The 24,531-nt window shown below is 37.3% G+C and overlaps 1 protein-coding gene across 1 annotated transcript in view; it reads left to right on the top strand.

The window, feature by feature from the left end:
* LOC108666863 overlaps positions 1-17,299 on the top strand; it is a 109,945-nt gene extending 92,646 nt beyond the window's left edge. The window contains exons 17-19 of the mRNA XM_047880891.1: positions 2,363-2,419; positions 3,739-6,159; positions 12,429-17,299. Of these exons, the coding sequence (XP_047736847.1) occupies positions 2,363-2,419; positions 3,739-6,159; positions 12,429-12,489 (2,539 nt within the window). The 3' untranslated portion in view covers positions 12,490-17,299. The remainder of the gene's footprint in view (positions 1-2,362; positions 2,420-3,738; positions 6,160-12,428) is intronic.
* The last annotated feature ends 7,232 nt before the right edge of the window (positions 17,300-24,531 follow it).

Genomic DNA, 24,531 nt, shown 5'->3' with positions numbered 1-24,531 from the left:
GCAGAACATTCACAGCATTTTTCGGTCTCGAACTCGCAGCTACAATTCTGCTGTGCTTAACCGCCCGGCCTCCTTGCCGATTCTGACCAAAAACTGGCGCACAGAGCTGGGATCGAACCCGCGCCTCTCTGCGCCAATCCAGGTACTCTGAACTGTAACCACTGGGCCACCCTGCCCAGTCTCCAGTTCCTGGAGAACTTCAATTTCATTCTCCTTTCTTGAGTAGCGGGGGTTGCTGAACACTGATTCAAACTGCGATCCCAGTAACTCACACATGCCATGGTCGTCTCCGACAATGACTTTGTTATCTATAAGCGGACCTACTGGCGTCTTTATTTTAGCCTTGGACTGAGCATATTTAAAAAAATACTTGGGTTTTATTTTGATGACCTCAACCACATCGCACTTCCGCAGCTTGTTCTTCCATCCTGTGCGAGTCCTGCAGCTTGAGTTTGATTTCCTTGTGCAAATCTACTAGCCTGTATCTCCTCAGATCACTAGTGGATTAAGCTATTTGGTTATTTAATCGTTTGCGTTTTCTCATAAGGATTCGTCGGTTTCCCGGAATGCTGCGGACTTTGGGGCCCGTTTTTCTCGGGGGTATGACGCCGCACACATACCTGTGCTAATTTCTCACAAAGTTTTGTGTAAATTCCCTCTGTATTCATCTCGTGAAACTATTCTCTCCAGTCAGTTTCGTCAAGTTCCTTCCAATTTGCCTCCCAATCCGTTCTTCGATGGTGGAAATTGAGTCCTTGCAGTCCATTTTGGGGTATAGCCCTGGGCTGGGTATCGGTTCCAATCATCGTATCCACCATCACCAGGCGGTGGTCTGACAGTGAGGTTTCTTCAACCCGAACGTCAACCACCATTCTTTCATTATCAGTAAAGAGATTGAGGATATTGTGTTCTCTTCTCGGCAGCCGAACCTTTTGACTGAGCAAGTGTTCCGCAGCAAACTTCACTAGTTTGGCTTCATTGACTTGTGTCGCGGTCATCGTCCTCCAACCTCGTGTAAGGTTGACACCCTCACACAAGCTCGAGTGTAACCCACCATACAGATATGTCCACCCCACCACCATACAGGTATGCCCATTCCACCACCATACAGGTATGTCCACCCCACCACCATACAGGTATGCCCACCACACCGCCATACAGGTTCGCAATGATTGAGTGACAGTACAGAGCACAAGTAAATTTCTCGCTGCATGCAACTTTAAATTTTGCATTGAAATGTTCGCCGCATTTATTTTTCACAAGTTCAGCGAGCAGTTGACCTTAAGTTTAGGATTGATAATGTTTTTATTAAAGTCATAGAGAGCAATCCATTCAGATGAACCTTGGAATAATCTAAGCAAGCTTGTGCATGAGAAGAAAACTTCTCATTTATTTGGATGTTGAAAATGTGGTTCAATTGTGAAACATGCACGGGTTGGATCATGCGCTTGCACCTATACTGTTTCAACTCAGATCTTATCAGTGGCATTTTGGAATTTCTGGTTAAAATTTTTTGTGGAATGAGACTCGATAACAGTAAATGAAGTCCAGTATTCTGTTGCACTTGAATAAATTATTGGTTTTGGTATCAATTGCATTGTTCTTTAACTGATGTCATTGCTATCTCATTAAAAGAAACATTCATTCGTTGAAGGTTGTTTGTTCTTTGTATTTGAGATTCCATTTTGCTTAGTGGTTGTGAAGACACTTAACAAAATTTATTTCAATAATTTTCCTGTATTCGAAAAAGAATTATTGAAGTCCTTTTGAGTCTCGCGGATGCACAGGTAAGTTAAATGCATTTTAAATTGTATCAGATATCGCTTTGGAGCTGCTTTGCGGTTGCCTGTCGACCAGACCACGGTAGCTCAGCTGTCATGCATTTAATTTGCCATAGTTAGCTGCATATTTGATCATTATCTTCATGCTGCTTTTAATTATAGTAATTCCTGTAGCACCTAGACGCCGAGTACGTAACTACTCGTTCCTATAGAAATAATCTGCAACGTCAGAAAATTTTACTTTTTTAATACAATTTGTTCGCATTTAATCACCTGCATAATTATCTTTCGATAAAAAAATCAGTTTTAAACCTCATCGAATAATTAATGACTTCATGAATACAAGTAAAATCAATTAAACGACTACATTTGCATGGAAAAAATTAAAGCCTGAATTGCCAAATAATTTATATTATGTTATCATTCTAATATAATAATATATTTGTCAATTTAGGTTATAATTTCTCCCGTGTAACTTCGGTCGTTCAATAATCAATGACTCCCTTACTATACGGCGGTTAGCAATCTAATGTTAACGCGAAATAGAAAATCTCATTGTTTTCTATACAATCATTTTACAGGGGAGACCTTCCTACTCAGCGAATTGTATCGCAAAGCAAAGACGTGTCCAGTTCATAGTAAGTTGAGAACTCGTTCGAAACCTTTTATTCTGCTTCTGTTTTGACCTCTACTCTATCAGTACATGGACATGTTACTTCTGTTGTCTCTAGTTTTATTCACATTCGAAGCGTGAGTTGGAAGGTAATAATGTTAACATTCACGGCTTGGTGCATTATTTTAATTAGGTTGTCTATTGACACAGTGCTATGTTTCGTGCATTTCGAGCACCAAGTGTTCAAAATATTCCATCTTCGCAACATTGCTTCATCAAACTATGTGTCGTAATATCAATTCAAAACAACAACGTTAACAGATTAGAGATGCTGGCTGAGCATTCATGAACTTCTGCTCATTTTAGTGCAAATAACCAATTCTTGAATAACTAAAGTTTAAAACAATACCGCCTTCGCTTCGCTACTCTCTTCCGCTATCGCTGACAGAACCGTGCTTTACAACATTTGTGTCAGTGTTTTTAAATATAAATCTACATAAATGTGTCTAAAATATCTCTTATAAGTAAAGTTTATAAATAATAAGCGTCCTGAACGTGATGAACTTCACTTGTGATCTTATTCTCTGCATGAGTGTCATCTTCCTGCGACTGTCATTTATTCTCATGCTTCCTTCAAAACCATTTAAAGTCAGATAATTGCAGCAGCTTTCTTTTTTTTCTTTGCTGACCGTATTTTTTAGGTTTCGTGATCCTAAAGTTGATGTAAACACTTGAAATCTCATTCTAACATCGTTTTACTGGTAGGCTTTACTTGCATATTTAAATTTTATTCTCTATTTATCGTTAGTTTCCTCGCCTTTGCAATAGCATAAGCTTTTAATTCAACTTTCGCGATATCGTCTCATTTTTATGTTGCAAGGAAACTCTTGCGCGTCTCATCGTTGTGGAATTTATGCCTTTCATTCCGTGCAAATTTGTTCCTTGTAAATACATCCATCGTTAAGTTATCATGATTCTAACATTAAAAAATCGAAGAATCTATTACGTGAAAAATTCTTTATTATTCGTACTGCAATCGAGAATTATCTGGCAAGGATCTTAAAACTTTAATTCCAACCAACACCACATGCTTCGATTTTCAAAGTGTACGCTCAATGTATAACGAAAGCTGGCATCTTTCAGTTCATTCAAGTGGCGTTTATTTCAAACGTAAACGATTCTCGGAAAATTGTACTCTGTATTTCTTCATTTAGATGGCGTTCTCTCTTACAATTCCTTGTATTGATTTAATTTTTTAATTAATTAGTTACGTATAGTTGTGAGAAGTTATCTTGTTTTTAAATTAAATTTGTGGCTGAGTAAAAATCTTTTCGATATTTCCAGTACGTCTGGCGAGTCCCAGGACGCCGCCATGTCGTCCATCTGTCCATGGGACACGGCAGAGGCGTCCAACGTATGTCCCTGGGAGACCAGCGATCCTCCTCCTACTTCTACTTCATCCCGAACCCCGACATCCCAGCCAAGTTCTCTGCCGCTAATACAGCAGAAATCATTTAGATTGGAGAGCAGCACCACTCACCTCAAAGGCAAACCCCCTGACCGGTCCGTATCTGTGGACGTTTGTTCCATGGGACAAAATCGCGGTAATTTGATGGGTGCTGCAGCTCAAGTGTCACCCACTGGTCCCTCTTACTTACCTCCTTCTGCAAGCGAGTCGAAAGTCACTCTAAATATTTGTCCGTGGGAGTCGCAAGATTTGCCTCAAAAACCACAGGAAAAGTCGCGCTCGGTAGATGTGGAAGTATGTCCGTGGGATCAACGTGATGACGATGATAAGAACTCGACTGATCATGCATTTCCTAGTGACCGCGAACTATCGGGGAGCAAATCTCCATCGATTAGTTCTACTCATGAATCAAAAGGGGTCGTTGGCGACGCGTCGATGCAGCAGACAGAAATTGAAAAAGTTCACGGAACTTCTCCGTCACTGAGTCTGCAAAACTTGCATCAATTATCTGCATCTCAGTCGTCTCAGGATGTGGCATTAAGGCAGCAAGCGTACCAATTGAGCACTGATTTATCGAATGTAAAAATTGAAATAGATCAGTCACTTGAAAATAATCGCAAAGCCAGCCACCGAGAGCTCTCTGCATCTGCTTCTGTTCCCTGTACTTCTATTCTCGGTCATCAGGCTAACTTGGACTATTCAGTTCGTTCGGGCCATTCCTCCGAAGAGTACGAGGTGGAACCCACTCAAGCAGCGACCACCCCTGTCACGGTAAGCTACAATATTTCTGATATGGCGTCATCATCTTGCGAGAAAAGCGAGAGTGTTTCCCTCGGGTCGCAAATGGAAAGTCAAAAGCAACATGATCCAAAATATGTTACTTCAAAGCCGCCAATGGCTAAGATCCAGATACCTCGAACTGTCAGCGTGTCTTCCCAAACGCAGACTGATCCAATCATACAGCATAAAACTAATCAGCAAACACAGTACCCTTCACGCGACTCTTCCTTCCGGCATTCCAGCAAACACGGTCACAAGCAATCCAAACAGGTAGCAGTTCCATACGCCGTGGATTATCCACCAACTTCGCATTCACATGTCCAGCAAATACAAATGAAGCAAGTACTTAACAGATCTCAGCAGTTCCAGGCGCAGCTTGACCGTCAGAAGTTCGAAGTGGATTATGAAAACTATTCACTGGAAAAGCCTCAACACGTGAAGGACGATACAGCCGTTCAACGCAAACATAGCGAGCCTAACCAATCGAAATACAGTCAACAACATCGACAACAGCAGTTCTACCACAGCAAAGACGACCTCGAAGATCATCAACGTTGGCAGCAGAGGCAAGCAAGAGTCCAACAACAACCTGCAGAACAAAGGGAACGACGAGACGACGAGCCACTGTCAGGCATCAGCTCCTATGACCAACAGAGACGAGGAGAAGGAATTGCTGCTCAACGACGTGCCGATCAACAGAGGGAAATTGAGCATCAACAGCGCGAACAACAGAATGTTTTAGTGGAAGAACAGTTACGGCGAGGTGAAAGACATGAACATCAACGCTTAAGTCGGCAACACGAAGTACAATTGCACGGAGAACAGCCCCTAATGCCGAAATTCAACTCGATCAATCTGCCGGAACGACCGGTCTCCTTGCAACATTACTGTGAAATCGAACATGGTGAACCTCAGTCGCATCGAAACCGCATGAAGGAGTTTGCTGGGGAGGAAAAGCAGCGCTTGCTGATGAGAGGTCTCGAATATGAGAAGACGAGTGAACTCGAACCATACTCTTCAATACCTTCTCTATCAACCATGAGCCAGGATTCTTCTTCGTCAAGTAGGGAATTGCTTCACATTGTACAAACTTCCTCTACCCACGTTCAGCCACAAATGTCTTCTTCTCAAGTTCACCAGCACAAAATGTGCCCTACCTCCGTTTCAACATCGTACTCCACATCTTTGGTCCAATACGTAGGTGCTCCGGAACCCCTCTCAAGTGTGACCAAAATATCGTCAGCTAATTATACATCGCCGATTGTTGGTCGTACGCCGGTTGTATCTGTGAGCCAGGAGAGCTCTAGCCGGACTGGTAGTGATGTAGCAGGACCGTCTGGACAGATTCAGGTTGAAACTTCGTCGGGGAGGATTCAAATCGCGACATCTGTGAGCCAGAAACTGTGTTCGCGGACATCTGACGAGCCTGTTTCTTCGCAGCCTTCTCTCCCAAAGTCAACCGAAGCGCCCAACAAAGTTTGGGACGACCCAGCTGACATATGCCCCTGGGAAGACGAGTGAGTACTATCATTTTTACCATTGTTTTTTCGCTCCTGTCGCTCTTACATAGCAATATTTTGTTGGCTTAGTAGAGTTTTTGTTCCTTTATTTCGGTGCGCACAAGTTATTGGCGAGCCTCATTGAATGATTCCTTTTGAGTTAGCCAAGACTACGTAGGTGTCTTAAAAATTGAAATCGAAATCTAAAGTCTCCTAAATTTCTTCGTGAATCTGAAAGTCTTTCTAATAAATTTTTCAGAGATATTTTTCGTCAGACAACGAACACACCACTAAACTCTTGTTAAAGCCTCAGTCCAATTCATTTTTTAATAAAGCTTCATTGCTGTAAAAGTACATTAGAATTCGTGGAAGATCCTGGTCTTCGCCGTTGTGAAGTTTGCACTCTTGTCCACCGAGCTCTCCTAGACTTGTGAATGTTAATACGTGACAGTAGCTGTAGGAAAGACTTGCGTCGATATTTTGTTTGCCAAATATTTGTGCATGGAGCGCCTCCTCAGCTCTGTGTCGTCGCTCTATCTTCATTTGTATTTTGTCCCGAGATGATCGCTTTCTCATTCAAGCAAATTTTCTCTGTTTTACTTTTGGATCAAACGGCACTGCTCTCATTTGACGATCAAGTTTCATGTGGCAATTTATTCACATTAATATATCGGGAGGGTGTCTTTTGTATTAAGAAGATTACATAAAGAAATTTGAACTCCATTGTAATTCTAAAAACAGCAGTAATTAATCTAGCTTTAACTTTTCAGGCGAGAATCTACTTCTCAATGGTGTATCTATTTTTCTTTGTTCGGACCTTGTGTTCTTAAAACCAAAAATCACTTCTAATAAATTTTCATTATAAGTGTTTCTTTGTAACGACCGTCTGCTAGATATGTAAAAAATACCCAATTTCAATGTATTTCTTAGTGTGCAATTCAAGTAATTATCAACCTAATTATATATCAACCTAAATATATATATATATATATATCCTATTCACCACATAGAGGCTCATGTATATATATTTTGTTGTTTATTGCCTGAAAAATTCCTTATTCGTCTCTTGAAATTACCTATTAATTAATTATCAATTTTGTATATTATGTTTCTAAAGTTACGTCAAATTTTTCTACGTAATTTCATTTTATTTTTATAACTCTTTTGTCCATACATATATATAGACTATTTTATACATAAGACGAATTTTCAATTTCTCTGTTCTCTTTGTGGACTTGGGCTTGAGTTTGATTTTTTTAAAGAATTACAAAATGTTGCGTCCATATTCTGCCGTTGCGATCAAGAGCGTACGCAATGTCTGCTCAAGTTTAGTCTGTATCTACTTACTTGATCTTCTTAAAAAGGTTCTATATTGCAACGAAGTATTAGCTAAATTAGAATACCTCTTATGCATAAGCCGGAATTGATAAAATAACTCCATACTTTGCAATCATTCTCCTTAATATCTACATTGCACATGTTAAATAAGCTCAATAGTAGAACAATTATACATAAATTTTTGTGTTAGGTTCTATTGCACTACTAGCTCCATCTAATATAACCAAACACAATGAGCGATTTCTTGAAGTATTCAACCCTTTCATTATTCTTGTTAACAAAAGCTGTCACAAGTATCACTTTCAACGGGTGACAATAAAGCAGTGGTTCCCAAAGTGGGCGATATCGCCCCCCTAGGGGCGGTGGAAAGATTTTGGGGGGCGGTAAGGAAGAAGAAGGCGGTAGGGGGGCGATAAGGGGGCGGTAGTCCGAAGTCGAAGTCAGAAGTTCCAACGTTTGTTTGACGATTTGTACACAACACGTTTAGCACATGACTCCCAGCGATGGTTTTGTCACCCAGATCTGTTTTTTAACCTCTCCTGGGTTTACGTCTCAGACAAATTAACGGCCGGACTCGCGGCCGATCTCACGACCAATTTCCAAATTCGATGATCAAGGAATATCTCTCAAACTAATGAACTCAACTCGATGAAACTTAGTACCTACACGTATTCATTGGGGCCTAGCGATAATGTTTAGCTCGTGAAAATTGATTGAATTTTGCCATCGTTTGTTATGGCAATACCGGCCTAAATTCACAGTTATCAAGTAATTTCTTCAAAACTACTGAACAGATTCGAACGAAATTTTGGATTTGCAGTCCTAAATACCAAACGGTAATGTTTAGCTCGTGAAAAAATTTTCGATTGTGCCTTCGTTCGCGAGTTTTTTTTTCATTTCCCTTTCATTAGTGATTTAAACAGCAATACGTGTTTAAATTCACAGTAATCAATAAATTTTTCCAAACTGCTGAACAGAATTGAGCGAAATTTAGTATTTAAATACTTAACCTCAGCTACGGTGATGTTTAGCTCGTTAAAAATTTTTCGTTTTGCCTTTGTTTGCGAGTTATACGGCTATACATATACGGCTCTTGGTTAAACCGGCCTGTAGAAAAGCCGGTCGTTCCTCCTATATCTGTATAACTCGCGAACGAAAGCAAAATAAAAATTGTCACGAGCTAAACATCAGAGTTGAGAGGTTAGGTAATTATATACAAAGTTTCCTTGAAATCTGTTCAGTAGTTTAGAAGAAATTTCTTGGTCGCCGCGAATTTAAGTGATAAATTACCCGGCGATACGGTCCGAATATAAGGAAGTGTGAAATCAAGAATGACGGTGAAATGAAAAAAAAAACTCGCAAACGAAGGTAAAATCGAAAAAATTTTATAAGCTAAAAATTACCGTTTGGTAGTTAGGCATGTATATTCAAAATTTCGTTCAAATCTGTTCAATATTTGGAAGAAATTCTTTGATCACTGCGAATTTCGGCCTGTTTCGCAATATACGCGTAACTCACGAATGAAGGTGAAATTAAAAAAAATCATCTAAAGTTGTAATAACGTTATTTCAATATCATATTACCCATCTGTCATCTAACGTTGTAATAACGTTATTTCAATATCATATTACCCATCTGGAATCTAACGTTGGAATAACGTTGACTAAACGTTTTAACAAAATTAACTCGTAATCAACGTTTTTTCAACGTAATTCTTCTAGAGGGTAACCTTCTAGCTACGTTGTTCTGAACTATGGTGCCGCATTCTCTTGCAGCGCCTTTACCCCCACTTGGCTGTAAAGAGAAGCCGGTGCTCTGTGAGGTAGGAATTCTGGCCACAACCTTACTTTATATCATTACTATTACTATAAAGTTATCATTGTTATACGTATATCCTTACCGTTGACATCCTACTGCTGCTTTTCATCATGCTTCTTACCCCTGAAAGCGGCAGGTTGTGTTTTTTTATTAGGAATGTTAAAAAATAATAATGTTCTACTTTATTACCTATTACCGTTTTAAGTCATGCTCAACATCGTCAAACCTAGTAGTACCTAGAGACAATCGCTTCTCAGAAATGCCTTGATTTTGTAAATTTAAATTTAATTCGCAAGAATTCACTGGAAATGACCTGTCGCTTGTTATAGTCCTTCCGAAATTTTGGGTGTGCTTTACCGAAGCATTTGAAATGGACGTTTTTTTCAAGCTTTACTTTTGTTCCCTGCATCGAAATGGCCGGTGCGCCTCAGCCTGATCTGTTGTGCACGCGACAGTACTCGCTCCTTTGATGGTTCATGTTGAACAATGTTCCACTCTGTTGATTATTCCCTTACTTAAAATCTCCGAATCCCATCTCCGACCTCTCTTTTATTATCTTCGTGAAAATTTCTCAATTCTGGCATGGTCGGTACACTCCTCAATATTCAGTATTTTTTATATTGCAGGTACTATTTGAAGTTATTGAATTAACATATTTCTTCCACTGCTTCCTCCTATTCCCGGTTCTATGGCTGTGTTACTGTTTGAACGTGTCGAGTACATTAAATTATGTCATCCTGCTCTTCATTCCTCAACTCTTCCTAAGTGTGTAGCTTTTTGGAGTTGCCCAAATGCTTATTTGCCGTTCGGAATTCCGTTTATGATGGATGCTTTGAATCATGTTTCAGTTGCCGTAGTTTCCCATCGAGTCACCTGAAGCTTATCGCTTTTCAATTAATTTAACCCACGAATGTGTCAAAGCTAAGAGTTTGATATTTGCTTCTGGCTGATATTGTATTATTAATTGTATCTTTATTGTATTATTAGAGTTATCTGTATTGTATTATTAGTTTTATTTGTATACTTTTACCCTTTGTTATCGTGCAAAATCTCAAGAATCTCATGCAGAATCTCAAGGGTTTTGCGTTGCTTAATTTTTTTCGCGCTCGTAATTTTTCCAGAAGAAATATCACATTTATTCTTGTTGATCTGTTTGTTAAAATGACCTTTTCAGATTTTCTTCAAATTAAGGATAGTGAATAGAAGTTGAGGACTTTCAACGTTGTTGGAATTCGATGCCAGAATGCTGGTAATATTTCCTCTGTGATCCGTGAGGTGTTTTAAACTTTTCAAAAGAAAGTAAGGTCGCTTGAGATCTTTTTGAGTTAGCGAGGAATGCGACAGCGAAAAGTTCCAGAAATAAGTTACATAAAAGCTTAACTTACAAAATGAGCCGTCATCGCTATAGCCATTTCTAAATAATATCAGGGATAGCATTTTAATTCTATTTGAGAATTTCCTGGTTACAAAATTTACAAGTTCATGTCTATGCAATAAATATCATTGAGCTAAACTTTTTGAGGGTCATATCCTGTGTAAATATAAACACGACAAATGAAAATAACGTTAGAGATGCGAAATGAACGTGAAAATTTTTATTTCTGTTCTGCATAATTTTTATTATTCATTCCTCTTGTACTTGAAAGGTCAGGTATTGTCATTCAGGCTTAGAAATAAGATGAATCATTCGAAAATTTGGATCTTCAAGAAACGGCGATCTAAGATACGTCAATAGGTGGTTCGCATCCAAATGACCACAGAGAAAAATGGGTTCTGTTAAAATGTAGCTGTCTGAGATCCGGCAGTATGTGTTTATCATTCATATGACTCGCTCTATAAAGAGAAAAGTGGGTTTTGACAGAATGCAGCTATTTATGATCCGACAGGATGTGGTTCACATCACTCCTTGTCATGTAGATGCAAACTACCTTCTTCAGTTTGAAAAATAGAATAAAAATTTTGATCCGCATCGAAGAACATCGTTACCAACTGCATTATGATACCTGATATCATAATGCAAAATCATCCGCTACTAACGTTTCTCTATTTAAAGATAAAATGCCATTGAATTTCTTCCCACTACAAAATTAGATTAATTACTGAACATATTCATGCATGAATACTTCAAGATAAAATAGCTCTATGTTTATCCAGCAAACTGGGATTGGTCGTTTAACGTATTCAATAAGTATTTATTCAATAAGTACAGTGGAATATTTTAGTTCTAATTCACTTGACGAAGTTTTACCTGAAAAAGTTTATACAACTTTTATTCAATTTCCCAAATTAGTGTGCAGATTGTCTTCCATATCCTTGACTAGTCTAGTGTAATCAGATCTCAGTTTTAGTTTATGAAAATTTTCGTTCTACATTTTTAGTGTAGAGTACATATATGTTCGCAGGCAGTCAATTTTTTAAATTAGCTGCTCTCAAATTGATTATAATTTATTGATAATTTTAATTGTCATATAGCGATGACACATCAAAAAAATTAATTCGACCTATTGCTTCAACCTCATCAGTAATTGGATTATAGTGCGTAATATTGTTCTGTTTAATCTAGCGCTAACGAAACTCAGCTTCATACCTCAGGAAAAAGCTCTACTAAGATCTGCACCGCTAGCTTCATTAAACTGCTTGCAAATAATCTAACTACCCAGGCAGTGGCAAATGCCTTGCTGAAAGTTTTGTTGGAACTCATTGTGTAATTCATTTAAACGTAATCCGAGAGATTGACAGATTTTTAATTTGGAAGCATGTTGCTGTAATTTGTGAATGTATAATTACTTGGGCTGGGAGCATGTGGCTACATCGAATGGATTATTTGTGTTGCTGCTTTGCTGATCTATGGAAAATCCTAGAAAAAATTTTTTGCGCTCAGTGTATTTTGCTCGTCCAATTAATCATTAATTAATTTTTTAATTCTTTGTATTTTCTTTTAGCCAAAAGTTCCAAAAAGAGCAATTTATTCATTCGTGCCGGGTCTCTTAGTTGAGAGCAATCAACATTGTTTACAATAATGGGATATTAAATTCCATTTGTGGCATCTTCATACTGCTTTTCAGCGATTTTATTTGGATTCATGCTCATGTCATAAGCATTGATTACCTAAAAAAATTTTACTCCCGCAGGGAACGCTGCCGAGTGGATGCACCATTCGTCAAAACCTACGCAACTCTTGGTTATTTGTGACCAAACAACCAAGATATTCAACTCACTGGTTATTTGTGACCAAACATTCAAGATATTCAACAGACTTGGTTATTTGATACCGGACCTTGTCCAAGACACCTGGTTAATTGCTCCTTAGTGTTCGGCTTACACTTAAGGATATTCGCGACTGAACATTGACACTTTCTGTATTCGAAACTTCACGAGGTGAAAGGATTAAGACTTGAACTTACAAGAGGACTAGCGTTTAATAAACTTGACATCAGCTATATTTCATTACAAAAAGTTACACCTTTTCTACATATCTAGCCGATCATGTTTCATATCTATAGTTGACACTTAAATTAACCATACATATTTATTTATTTTTGACATCAAGAAACGGAGTCTTCTGCCTTTTCGGTCCAGCAGCATTCGACACTTCATGGCTGTTCAGCTCACGGTTGTCAGCAAGATTGAGCCTAAACTCTCTTACCACACTGGGACAGTAAGAATTTTTAGAAACAAACTGATGGAGAACTGATTGACGGTCTGGATTCAGCGAAGGAAAGCGTGGATTATTATGAACATTTGGACTACTGCGAGTTGTTGGCGAGGAGGAATCTTTGAAGAGAGCCCTTTTCGAAGTCGAGTGTCATTTAACTGAGCCCTACTTAGGCACCGTCGGAAAGACTTCTGTTCGGAGATCCCTCATTGAAATACTGATGTGGAAGCGACATGAGAGATTTGGTTTACTGGTGTAAACCGCAGCGATGACCTCGGGTTGAAGCTTCTGACGACCAGCGCTTGTCTCGGTGAGCTCGTATACTAGTCGCCTCTAACCTTCTGTTCCCCACTGGCCTGTGCTTCATCATAATTACCTTGGCAGACACTTTCTTGCCTACATCAATTCGTTGAAAAACTTTCAAGATAAAAATGCTTCGTGTTTCATAAAGGATAGTGGCATACAGGATGGACGTAGACGCGGCTGGTACCGAGGATGGGTCGAGCTCCCTTGGCACACGGTGCTTGAGCTCCTTGGAAGCTTCAACTCGACATCGGATGGAAAACTGAAGGCCGATGAAAAGCTAACTTGAATGTTGACGAACGAAGTAATTTCATGCGTTGATCTGAAAAGGAAATGATGGCAACCTGACTGAAAGCACAAATAGTCTTGAATTGTGGCATTGCGGTAAGGTTTCTAAGAATATCTTTCTGTTTCAAAGTGGTGTGGTTAAAATTGACACGGAGTGGTGGAAGGATAATAAGAAATATTTAAATAGTTTTCTTCGTTAAACAATACATGACGAATGGTGCTTCTGGGTCATGGGTTGTTCCGGGACATCACTTTGAAACGCTGGTGAGAACTTGAATGAAGGTGAATGCGCAGAAGCAAAAAAAGTGTTGGAGGAAAATGACAATTTCTTGATATGATGTAAGTGAGACGATAAACTTGAGAACCAGAATTTCCATGTGAATATTGCCACTATTGAAAGAACAATCACGGCAACCGTAGTTATATTCTGCTGCTGTAGCATAGGAAAAGAGTAATAGATGCAATTAGTAGGAGATGCACACTGAATTTTTATTAATTTTACCTATAGCTTAACATCTGCATTTGTTCTAGCTCTATACCTATCACACATAATGTTCAACATCTCACAATGATTTACTATAGAATTACATAGGATCATATTATTTTTCTTGAACTTATCTCTGCCAGGAACATTACGAAACCGTTCACGTTGACCAGTGACAGAAATTTCATTTAGATGCTCTCGCATAGCGAGTAATTTATTCGTGGAGAGTAAGGCGAAGTTACTGAGGTAGTTCCGGACCTGACGTTATTATAAAGAGCTCCTACCCTCTCGGTGTTTCCTTTATAGCGATCGTTGTTTGCTATAAGAAAAGTACGACTCTATTGTCGAGTTCTGGAAACTTTTTAGCTATTATCTGTGTTGTTATTATCTAGTAGGTGGTCCCCAAGGTTTGTTTTATTGTGGAGACGATGAGACGAAATGTTTTATTCGTTTACATTGTTCCCGACATCCATTGTATCGCTTTCGGTGGGCGATAAAAAGGCTGTAAGTGATGCTACTTTTATCAGAGTTAGCTATGTTGCATCTTAAAATTTGAATTATGTCAGGAATGAGATTTGGATTAGGTTATCTATAACCTCTCGCTTGAAAATTTTATTTGTTAATGAGCATTTTTTGTGATCTTCTAACGTCTCGAAGCATTACCACAAATACTAGGAACTCCTCCTACGATTTTTGGTGAATTTCAGCGGTTTTCATAGATTGTTTTAAAAATCTTCAATGTTGATAGCATATAGTTTGTTACTATAAGATTGCTGGAAAGAGTTACTGAAACATGTCCCGTTATAAAATTTCCCTAACAACATATTTAGCTCAAAATCAAAGTGAGGTACACTTAAGATGAGCACGCGAGTTTGGCTTGTGATTAAATACACTGAGGCTTCTTAGAGCTGATTTATGGTTACGTAACTTCGTGTGCTCTGTAAAAACGTACTCTGTAAGTCGCATGTTGTACTCCCATGAATATCATGCATTTAACACAGATTTTCTAAGGGTTCTTGCTTAAGTACGGTTTCTGATTGTAGATCTCTGGGCCTTAGGTCCGGAATTTTAACATTATCTTCGTGATCGAATATTCCTGATAGGCAAGTTTTGGTCATTGATTTTTTAGGTCTAATTGTGTTACATTCATCTTATCATTGACACATATTTTTTATTCGGAATTAAGGCTCATTAAATATGCCCTTTCTCAAATAAATTTATTCGTTTTCATACTCAGATTCGTAGAATAAAAATTACCTAATAATATCTCTGAGAATTAATATGTATTTAACATAGATTCGCCATTTTTTAACCAACTTAAATTTCAGTTTGATGCTTATTGTCTCTGTATCACATCTTGAATTTGACATTGGCTGAGATTTCTTGATTTGACCAATTCGAGGCATATGTTCTCTAATGTTTGCTCTGAGTTGTTATACAAGTGATGTATGTAGATGTTCCAGTGTCAAAAAGTGATGTCATATCTGGCGTCTCAATTTAAGATATCAATAGTCAAGAAATTGTTGTTGATGTTGGTAAATTACAATATTAAATTATTATTTTAAAAATTTCCGAATAGAAATTTGCAGATTATACGCGTTGTCGAGTCTCTAGTAATAAGTAAGTGTTAGGAGTTTTAATGATGAATCTGCATCTACATTGGAGACGCTTTCGTAGAATGGTCAATCTATATTACACTTACTGCCTTTAATGCCTTCATTTTTCGGACATATTATCCATTATTTAAATTGCTCCAACGATTTGCATTTATCCTATGATTACCGGACATGATTGCTCTTCTTCATCGCGTGTTCTGACTCTGGAGTGAAAATAAGCTTAAATAAAATCGCTTAATGGTACATTAATGGTACAACCATAGAAATCTTTTTCATTTCAATCAATCATTGCAAGTTAAAGATCACTCTAGTGTTTCTGATCTTCTAGAAAAGTAAGTAATTCTCAAACTTTTCTACTTCTCTAGTGAAAGTGGCTCAATCGATGTCACTTTTAGAAGAGGCATCTTGCCTCCAACTTTCGCTGTCTCGTTCCTGTATCACTTGTAACTAATTACATGTACGCAGCATGTACACATGGTGGTTTTTTCTCGTACGCTGTCAGGCTTTGACTCGTACTCTGTCAGACGTTGACTCGTATGCAGTCAGGTTTTGACTCGTACGCTGTCAGGTTTTGACTCGTACGCTGTCAGGTTTTGACTCCTTTGCTGTCAGGTTTTGACTCGTACGCTGTCTGGTTTTGACTCGTATGCTGTCAGGTTTTGACTCGTACTTTGTCAGGTTTTTACTAGTACGCTGTCAGGTTTTGACTCGTTCGCTGTCAGGTATTGACTCGTACTTTGTCAGGTTTTGACTCGTACTTTGTCAGGTTTTGACTCGTACTTTGTCTGACGTTGACTCGTACTCTGTCAGACCTTGAATAAAATGCAATGTTCAAGCCTCAGGCCTCTCTGATGTTGCTCGTTTTATTTGGCTGAATATAGAGACATTTCCAAACTGGTATCTGCACTAGAATGTGTGTTTATTGCACACCCCACACGATGCAAAAGTAATAGCAAATTTTAATCACGAGTAAGTCTTATTGTATTGTTTAACCTTTGAAACAAAGGACATGAATGACTCACTGTCAAGTTGTGTTTGCTGTAAGGCAAGAGAAATAGGATTGTTGTAGTAGTTTCTAAAAATATTTGCATTGCTAATTTACTGTAAGATGATGTTCGTGTACATTTTTGGTGTTAGTTTGTTAATTGGGAGTTTAGGGTTGAAAGTCAACGTTTTGACTATTGGAAGTAAAGACAAATTGACTGGAAAAATTGTACTAGTTGTTCTAGGAACCTAGATTTTCATTGAAGAACTAGGTGCAGCAGTGATCAAATTCCTTTCGGGAAGTGAGAGTAAATGCGAACGATAATGCAAGACAAGCGATCAATAAGAAAATTTTTATCTCTGTTTTATCACTGAACCAAACATTTTTTTCTGTGAAATCAGATTTCTCATCACCGACCTCACCTCATTGTTGGTAGGTTTAGGACTTCAGAACTAATTTTTTGCTGTACGTAACTGTCACAATTTTTTAAGTGCGACATTTATTCACTTTACACTATGACGTAAAAGCAAGACGCAAGGTCCACTCAGCCATTTTTTTGATTGGTGCTCCAGCTGTTGCTTCAATTGTTTAAAATTGCTGTAGGTGCGCGCTCAAAAAATAGGCTAAAATGCGAGTGTCATCACTTCCTTACAAAATAACGTGCTACCATTTGTTTGTGTTTCAATTCAACCTTTTAAATAAATACTAACATAATTTATTTGCATGTAATATTTTTCATCATAGAGTAACACAAATGAATGTTAAATTAACACCACTGTTTCCATCATGCTAATCGCATGTAATAAACCATAGTTGAAAAGTTTTCTTCATCTGAACACCCAAATTCTAAGTGATACGCACAGCCATAACATATTTATCTTTACCTTATGAACATCCAAGCGTGATTCATGTTATAATGAACACGTATAGTCATTCATATTATAACTAGCCGATATCATTTAACCTCATAAGCTTCCATCTAGAAATGATGTCGACCGCAACCATTAAGAACAGCACTCCTAGCGATTTGTATCCGGTAAACAGAGTTGCGGGAAAGCTTGCAACATGTTACTTAGATTGCCATTAGAAATTTCACGCATTCTACATTTACCTCTTAATCCATTAATAAGGCAGGAAATGAATCACAGGCTGTCTGGTCTGGTAGGTACTGTATTTAACCTAGGCTGTAAGGAACAGTTTTATCCTGCCACTATGTCAATAATAAAACCACACAGGGTAAAGTAATTGTATGCGCGCAATCCTGAAATCATTAACGAATTAATAGTAACATTATGACTAGCTTAAGTTTATTTGGGCCGCATCATGACGTTAGCCACACAGGTCGCGACGGAAAATTTTCAATTCTCTGAACTCAGAGATGTTAGGGATATTTCCCTGCAACCATGAGTGAGGTTGCAGTTAATTAACATGACTCTTTATTGACAAGCGAAGAACAATATTGCATAATGCTAAGCCTCCAAGATGTAACCAAATACTAGAAAGCAAGAGACCTGAAAAACTGATGTCCACTGCCGACATCACGAGGGCCAGTGGTTTGCTCCTCTGCTCCGACAGTACGAGGCGGAAAAATTCTCCGAGTTTGGTTTACGGAACCTGAGACGTACGTAACAAAAGCTTATACATAGTGAAATGGAGGTAATAGGAATCTAAATTTATTTTATTTGCTCAGTAAAATCAAAGTAATAAATAACTATACCGTAAATGAAATGGTACTCTAAACACTCGCTCCGACTGCCGCAGTCAACGTAATTTGTACCCACACAATAAATAAATTTATTTCATCTCCTTGAGCATTGAATTATCCGTTTGACATTAATTAAAAATTTGACTTATTTGAGCAACAAATTTCAAAAGACATTTGATTCTAATTTAATCTTCTGAAGCACTGAATTTTAAACAAGATTTTAGTTCTAAATTGATCATTCGTGGCATTTAGTTTCAACCAAGATTTTAATTCAAAATTGGATTCTATTATTGAGAATAATTCTAATTATAGAGAATTCTAATTCTAAATAATTCTATTAAACGAGAATCTAATTATTTTTACCTCACATTTCATGAACATGCAAGTAATTAGGTGCGGAAAAGCGCACCGCGGACATTTTTACATCGCATTTTCCAGTGACCTGTCAGCAGCGCTCTGTACATCTGGAACAATGGTTCAGCCTGACCTCCATGACAAACATGACGTTGTTGAACCGCGTGCAAAACAATGACCGAGACAATGACTTCACGTTCCGGATCTGAGAAATCTACCAGAAAAAGTTATATTAGTTTCTGATAAAAAAATTTGTTTATAGTTAACCTTAAACCATAGAGTAGATCCCAATGCACAGTCATGACACAACTTAAGCTCAACTCACGTAATATTTTTTTTACCTGGATAGTAATATCAAAAGATCGTTGAGTACGCGTACCGGCTAAAGTTCATATGGCGGCCTAAGTATGCATATATATATAGCAGACCAAATACACATAGCGGCCTAAGTATACATAGCAGACTAAATACACATAGCGGCCTAAGTACGCATAGCGGCCTAAGTATACATAGCAGACTAAATGCACATAGCGGCTTAAGTTCACATAGCGGCCTAAGTATACATAGCAGACTAAATGCACATAGCGGCTTAAGTTCATATAGCGGCCTAAGTATACATAACACACTAAATGCACATAGCGGCCTAAGTTCACATTTCGGCCTAAGTATACATAGCAGACTAAATACACGTAGCGGCCTAAGTTTACGCAGCAGCTCAAATACACATTGCGGCCTACGTTCACATATAGCGGCCTAAGTTGACATAGCAGCTTATATACACATAGCTGCCTAAGAATTTTTTCCGTAATTTTTTCCGATTCTTTTTTGTGCAGTATCCATGATACTGCACAAGATAAATTCTTGATTTCAAGAATTTATGTCACTTCTCTCAAATGCCTAAATTGTTGGATGAACTTGCATTGCGATCTAAAGTTAGATAGTTAATATTCCAAACGTAATTCATGTAAATTAAATATTCATTAATTAAACGCTTCTCAAATTGAATTCTGAAACAAGCAGCAAAAAGAATAAGATCGAGGAAATGAAATTAGATTTCATAATCAGAAACACAATCACAATCAGAACTTCTTCATAATTCCAATCAGAACCTCTTCATAATCTCAATCAGAACCTCTTCATAATTACAACCAGAACCTCTTCATAATCGCAATCAGAACCTCTTCATAATCTCAATCAGAACCTCTTCATAATCCCAATCAGAACCTCTTCATAATCACAATCAGAACCTCTTCATAATCACAATCAGAACTTCTTCATAATCACAATCACTCTGTCTATCTTTACAATCAGAACTTTTTCATAATCACAATCAGAACTTCTTCATAATCACAATCAGAACTTCTTCATAATCACAATCACTCTGTCTATCTTTACAATCAGAACTTTTTCATAATCACAATCAGAACTTCTTCATAATCACAATCAGAACTTCTTAATAATCACAATCAGAACTTCTTCATAATCACAATCAAAACCTGTCCATCTTTACAATCAGAACTATTTTCTAATCACAATCAGAACCTCCTCACCATTACAATCAGAAATTCACCAGCCCAGTCCAGAACATGCGAGGTCAGATGCATGCTGGCGGGGAGAAGCTCTCTCGCCCGCCGTAAATTTGATAGCTCGTCTTTACTGCCTGGTGTGCTGAGTGACGCGATTAATTGTTCGCGCCAGGTAGGAATAGCATTATGGTATATGACTGTTTGATAGTGTCATGCGTCTGGTAGGAATAGCATTCGGGTATATGACTGTTTAATTGATTGTGTCATGCGTCTGATAGGAATATCATTAGGGTATATGACTGTTTGATAGTGTCATGCGTCTGGTAGGAATAGCATTAGGGTAAATGATTAAAATCATTTGTTTGCTTAAATCGCAAGTTAAGCAGGAATTTAAAAGCAAAGACAATACTACAAAAACTCACCATATCTTTATAAGAGAAAACGTTTCGGAGTCCAGCTCCATCGTCAGTTCATAACACAAAATTCTGTTCAGAACAGAATTTTTCTGAACAGAATTTTGTGTTATGAGCCGACGATGGAGCTGGACTCTGAAACGTTTCTCTTATAAAAATAATATGCGTTTAAAAATTACTTTTTAAAGACAACACTTCTGAATAATACAGTGTCTTGGATGTTATACATGTACAATGCATTTCTAATTTTATTTTCAAATATTGAAAAAAAAAATTATTTTTCAAAATTTTTTAAGATATCAAAATTTTGTAAATTTTCAAAATTATTTATTCTGTCAATTGATTCATGCATTGTCTCTGACTTTATGCAATTGTGCAAAATTTCAGATCAATTGGACAGGTCAAATTGTGTCAAATATGGACTATAAGATTTGTAGCAGACAAAATTATTTTTTTAATAATGAAAACTTTTTTTTATTTATAAAATTATTTATTCTGTCAATTTATTCATGCATTGTCTCCAACTTTACGCAAGTGTGCCAAATTTCAGATCGATTGGACAGGTAGAAGTGTGTTAAATATCGACTATAAGATTTGTAGCAGACAGACAGACAGATAAACAAACAAGAAGTGAAGTTAAAGAGAAGTGTTGTAATATGGTGAATTTTTAGTGTAAATGACTGAGTCCCTTGTCTGATGAGAAAGACAAGGGCCCGCTTATTGCACCAAAGATTAATTCTGACCAGCTCTTATGCTGAGCAGTCAATCAATACTGCAACTTCAATTACCCAAGCTGAAAAATAATTGAGATAGTTGAGTTTAGAATGCATGTAAGCTCGTGAAGATATCTTCTTTGATGAACGAAAAATAATTTTTATGAAAAATTATTTTTTTATAATTTTAGGCAAAGTTTAATATGAAATAGCTCCAGAGCATTTTTTAGTGTCTAATTTGTCCAACCAAAAATACTATTTAATAATGGAAGCCTTTTAAGTTAAAAAATTAGCTGTATAATATTACTCAAGGTCTATCTATCAGTTTGCTGAACTTTTGGAGAATTTTCAATTTATTAATTTACGTATTTATTTTATTTTCATCCTGTGGCATGAAGATTTTGCTTTTGATGCAGTTAACGGGGTTGTGAAATTTAAAAACAATCTTCTTTTACACGAACATAACAATAAAATTGTAAATTGTGAGACTACTAAGCGCGAAGTTTCAACTTAAAAGCTATAATATCTGGCCAAAAATAAATGCTGGACTACTTTTAACGTGAAAAAATAGGACGAGCGATAATACCGTTGATATTGGCAGTGATCTTTTCAAGATAATCAGTCTAAGAAACTAGTATCACTCCGTTGTTGCTTTGGACTTGAAATAAGTGAAATGCTGAATCGAAATGTAGACGCTCAAAATTTTTTCGCATCTGCCACGGATGTTGCCTCCCTAACAAAATTGGGGAACGCCTAGGTTTCGGCCGAATAGTCACTACACTCGGCGCAAAGTAATTCTGAGTCTGCTTGGCCACACGATCGAAATCAGCTTCTGGTCAGAATCTCATTTCCGACTTTATAGTCGCCTGAGGGTATGACAAGAGTCGGCCGAGCCGAGTCGTACCGAGCTAGCAAGCTGCCCAGAGGCTGCCTTTCGAACCCTGAGCCGAAGCGGACATATAATTCAGGAAAATGTTAACAACAGAATACTGTGTGCTACGATCAATGTTGAACATTTGAGAATTCAACGCTGAATATCTCAGAATTCAATGCTGAATATCTCAGAATTCAATGCTGAATATCTCAGAATTCAATGTTAAATATTTCAGAATTCAATGCTGATATCTCAGAATTCAATGCTGAATAACCCAGAATTCAATTCTGAATATCTCAGAATTCAATGTTAAATATCCCTGAATTCAATGATGAATATCTCAGAATTCAATGCTGAATATCCTAGAATTCAATATTGAATATCCCAGAATTCAATGCTGAATATCTCAGAATTCAATGCTGAATATCACAGAATTCAATGTTGAATATCCCAGAATTCAATGCTGAATATCTCAGAATTCAATGCTGAATATCCCAGAATTCAATGCTGAATATCCCAGAATTCAATATTGAATATCCCAGAATTCAATGCTGAATATCCCAGAATTCAATGCTGAATATCCCAGAATTCAATATTGAATATCACAGAATTCAATGTTGAATATCCCAGAATTCAATGCTGAATATCTCAGAATTCAATGCTCAATATCACAGAATTCAATGTTGAATATCCCAGAATTCAATGCTGAATATCTCAGAATTCAGCGCTGAATATCCCAGAATTCAATGCTCAATATCCCAGAATTCAATGCTCCATATCCCAGAATTCAATGCTGAATATCTCCGAATTCAATGCTGAATATCCCAGAATTCAATGCAGAATATCCCAGAATTCAATGCAGAATATCCCAGAATTCAATGCTGAATATCCCAGAATTCAATGTCGAATTCCTCGGAATTCAACGCCTAATATTCATGGAATTAAATACTGAATATCTCATCATCTCAGACTTTAACGAAGTGAAGTATAACCAAAATTCAGTGGAACTCGTGCGCTAGTAAATTGGTAGGAAGATATGCTCAAATTAGCATCTTGATGCTTCTCTCCTGCTTATGAATGGCAGCGAATATATAGGCTAATTAGCATTATGAGACTCTTCTTTTGCTGTTGTATGACATCAAGTTATTTATAGAGTAGCGACAAACACGTGGTTGCAGCGTGACGGAAATTTCCCGAGGCAATAAATATAATTAAACAACTCCTGTATATACACTTCCTACAGGCGAAAATTTGTTCAAATATTCGCATTAAAGTAAGAATTTGTTGTACTTTGAATTTCTGCTCGTTGCACACGCCAAACTGAATTATTTCTATCAATAGTTATTTGTTCGATTTTGTTTAGTTTTAATTCAGTGCTGTTCATTTGACGTTTACAGATTTTTTGGAATGTAACGAAGTATTCACAAGCGTGATAATACGTGATAATTGCTCACCCCCTTTCTTTTTCCCCATTTTAACAATGATAATGAACTTCTTGCCTTTCGAAAACGATGGTTTGATTTTTACCCCAAAGGCATTTACAAACTACTTTTCAGTGGCGACCTCTAGACGTTATACGAGGCCTAAATATTTCCCAGCGTCTTCGCTACTAACTATTGACTTCATTAGTTGGCTATTGACCTCATTTGTTAACTATTGACCTCATTAGTTAGACTGTTGACCTCATTAGTTAGACTGTTGACCTCACTAATTAGACTATTGACCTCTAGTTAATGTTTCTGCGATTAATTGGCACTTAAAATTAGCATTCAGTAGCAATAAATAAACTGACTTTGATATTATTGCTATGGCCTTCAGCTGATCCTTAACTAATCACTAGTGATTAGTTAAGAAGAATTAGTGATTAGTTAATTCCCACAGAATCTCGAAGATTAGGTACTTTAATTTTTTTATGGACCACAGCTAGGCGCTGCCTCATAATATCATTCCATTGTAATTAAAATCGAGCTAACTTTTAGAAAATAAATTAAAGATAACAAGTTGTTCATTTGATAAGTTTTTGCAGTTCAATTTTATACTCGCAACTCATTTTGTAAATTGAACGAATGCACGTCATTTTCGACGCGATGTCTTCGGCGCTCAATTTTCGATAACAGAAACAGGCTACAGTGCAGCAGATGCATTCAAAACTCGGAAATAATTCTTGGATGTTTACACTCCGATCTTTGGTTTTATGCAATGAATAGGTTCGAATATTTGATGCTTTATTAAAATCGCATTAACCCAAGTTTTCGTAAGTATTGTAAAGGATTATATTATTATAATAAGAATATTTCAATTAAATTCTAATAGTAATA

The sequence above is a fragment of the Hyalella azteca genome, unplaced genomic scaffold, assembly GCF_000764305.2.
Source record: "Hyalella azteca isolate HAZT.00-mixed unplaced genomic scaffold, Hazt_2.0.2 contig6532, whole genome shotgun sequence".
NCBI lineage: Eukaryota > Metazoa > Arthropoda > Malacostraca > Amphipoda > Hyalellidae > Hyalella > Hyalella azteca.
Note: the sequence above shows the minus strand (reverse complement) of the source record. Positions and strands in the feature narration are given on the sequence as shown.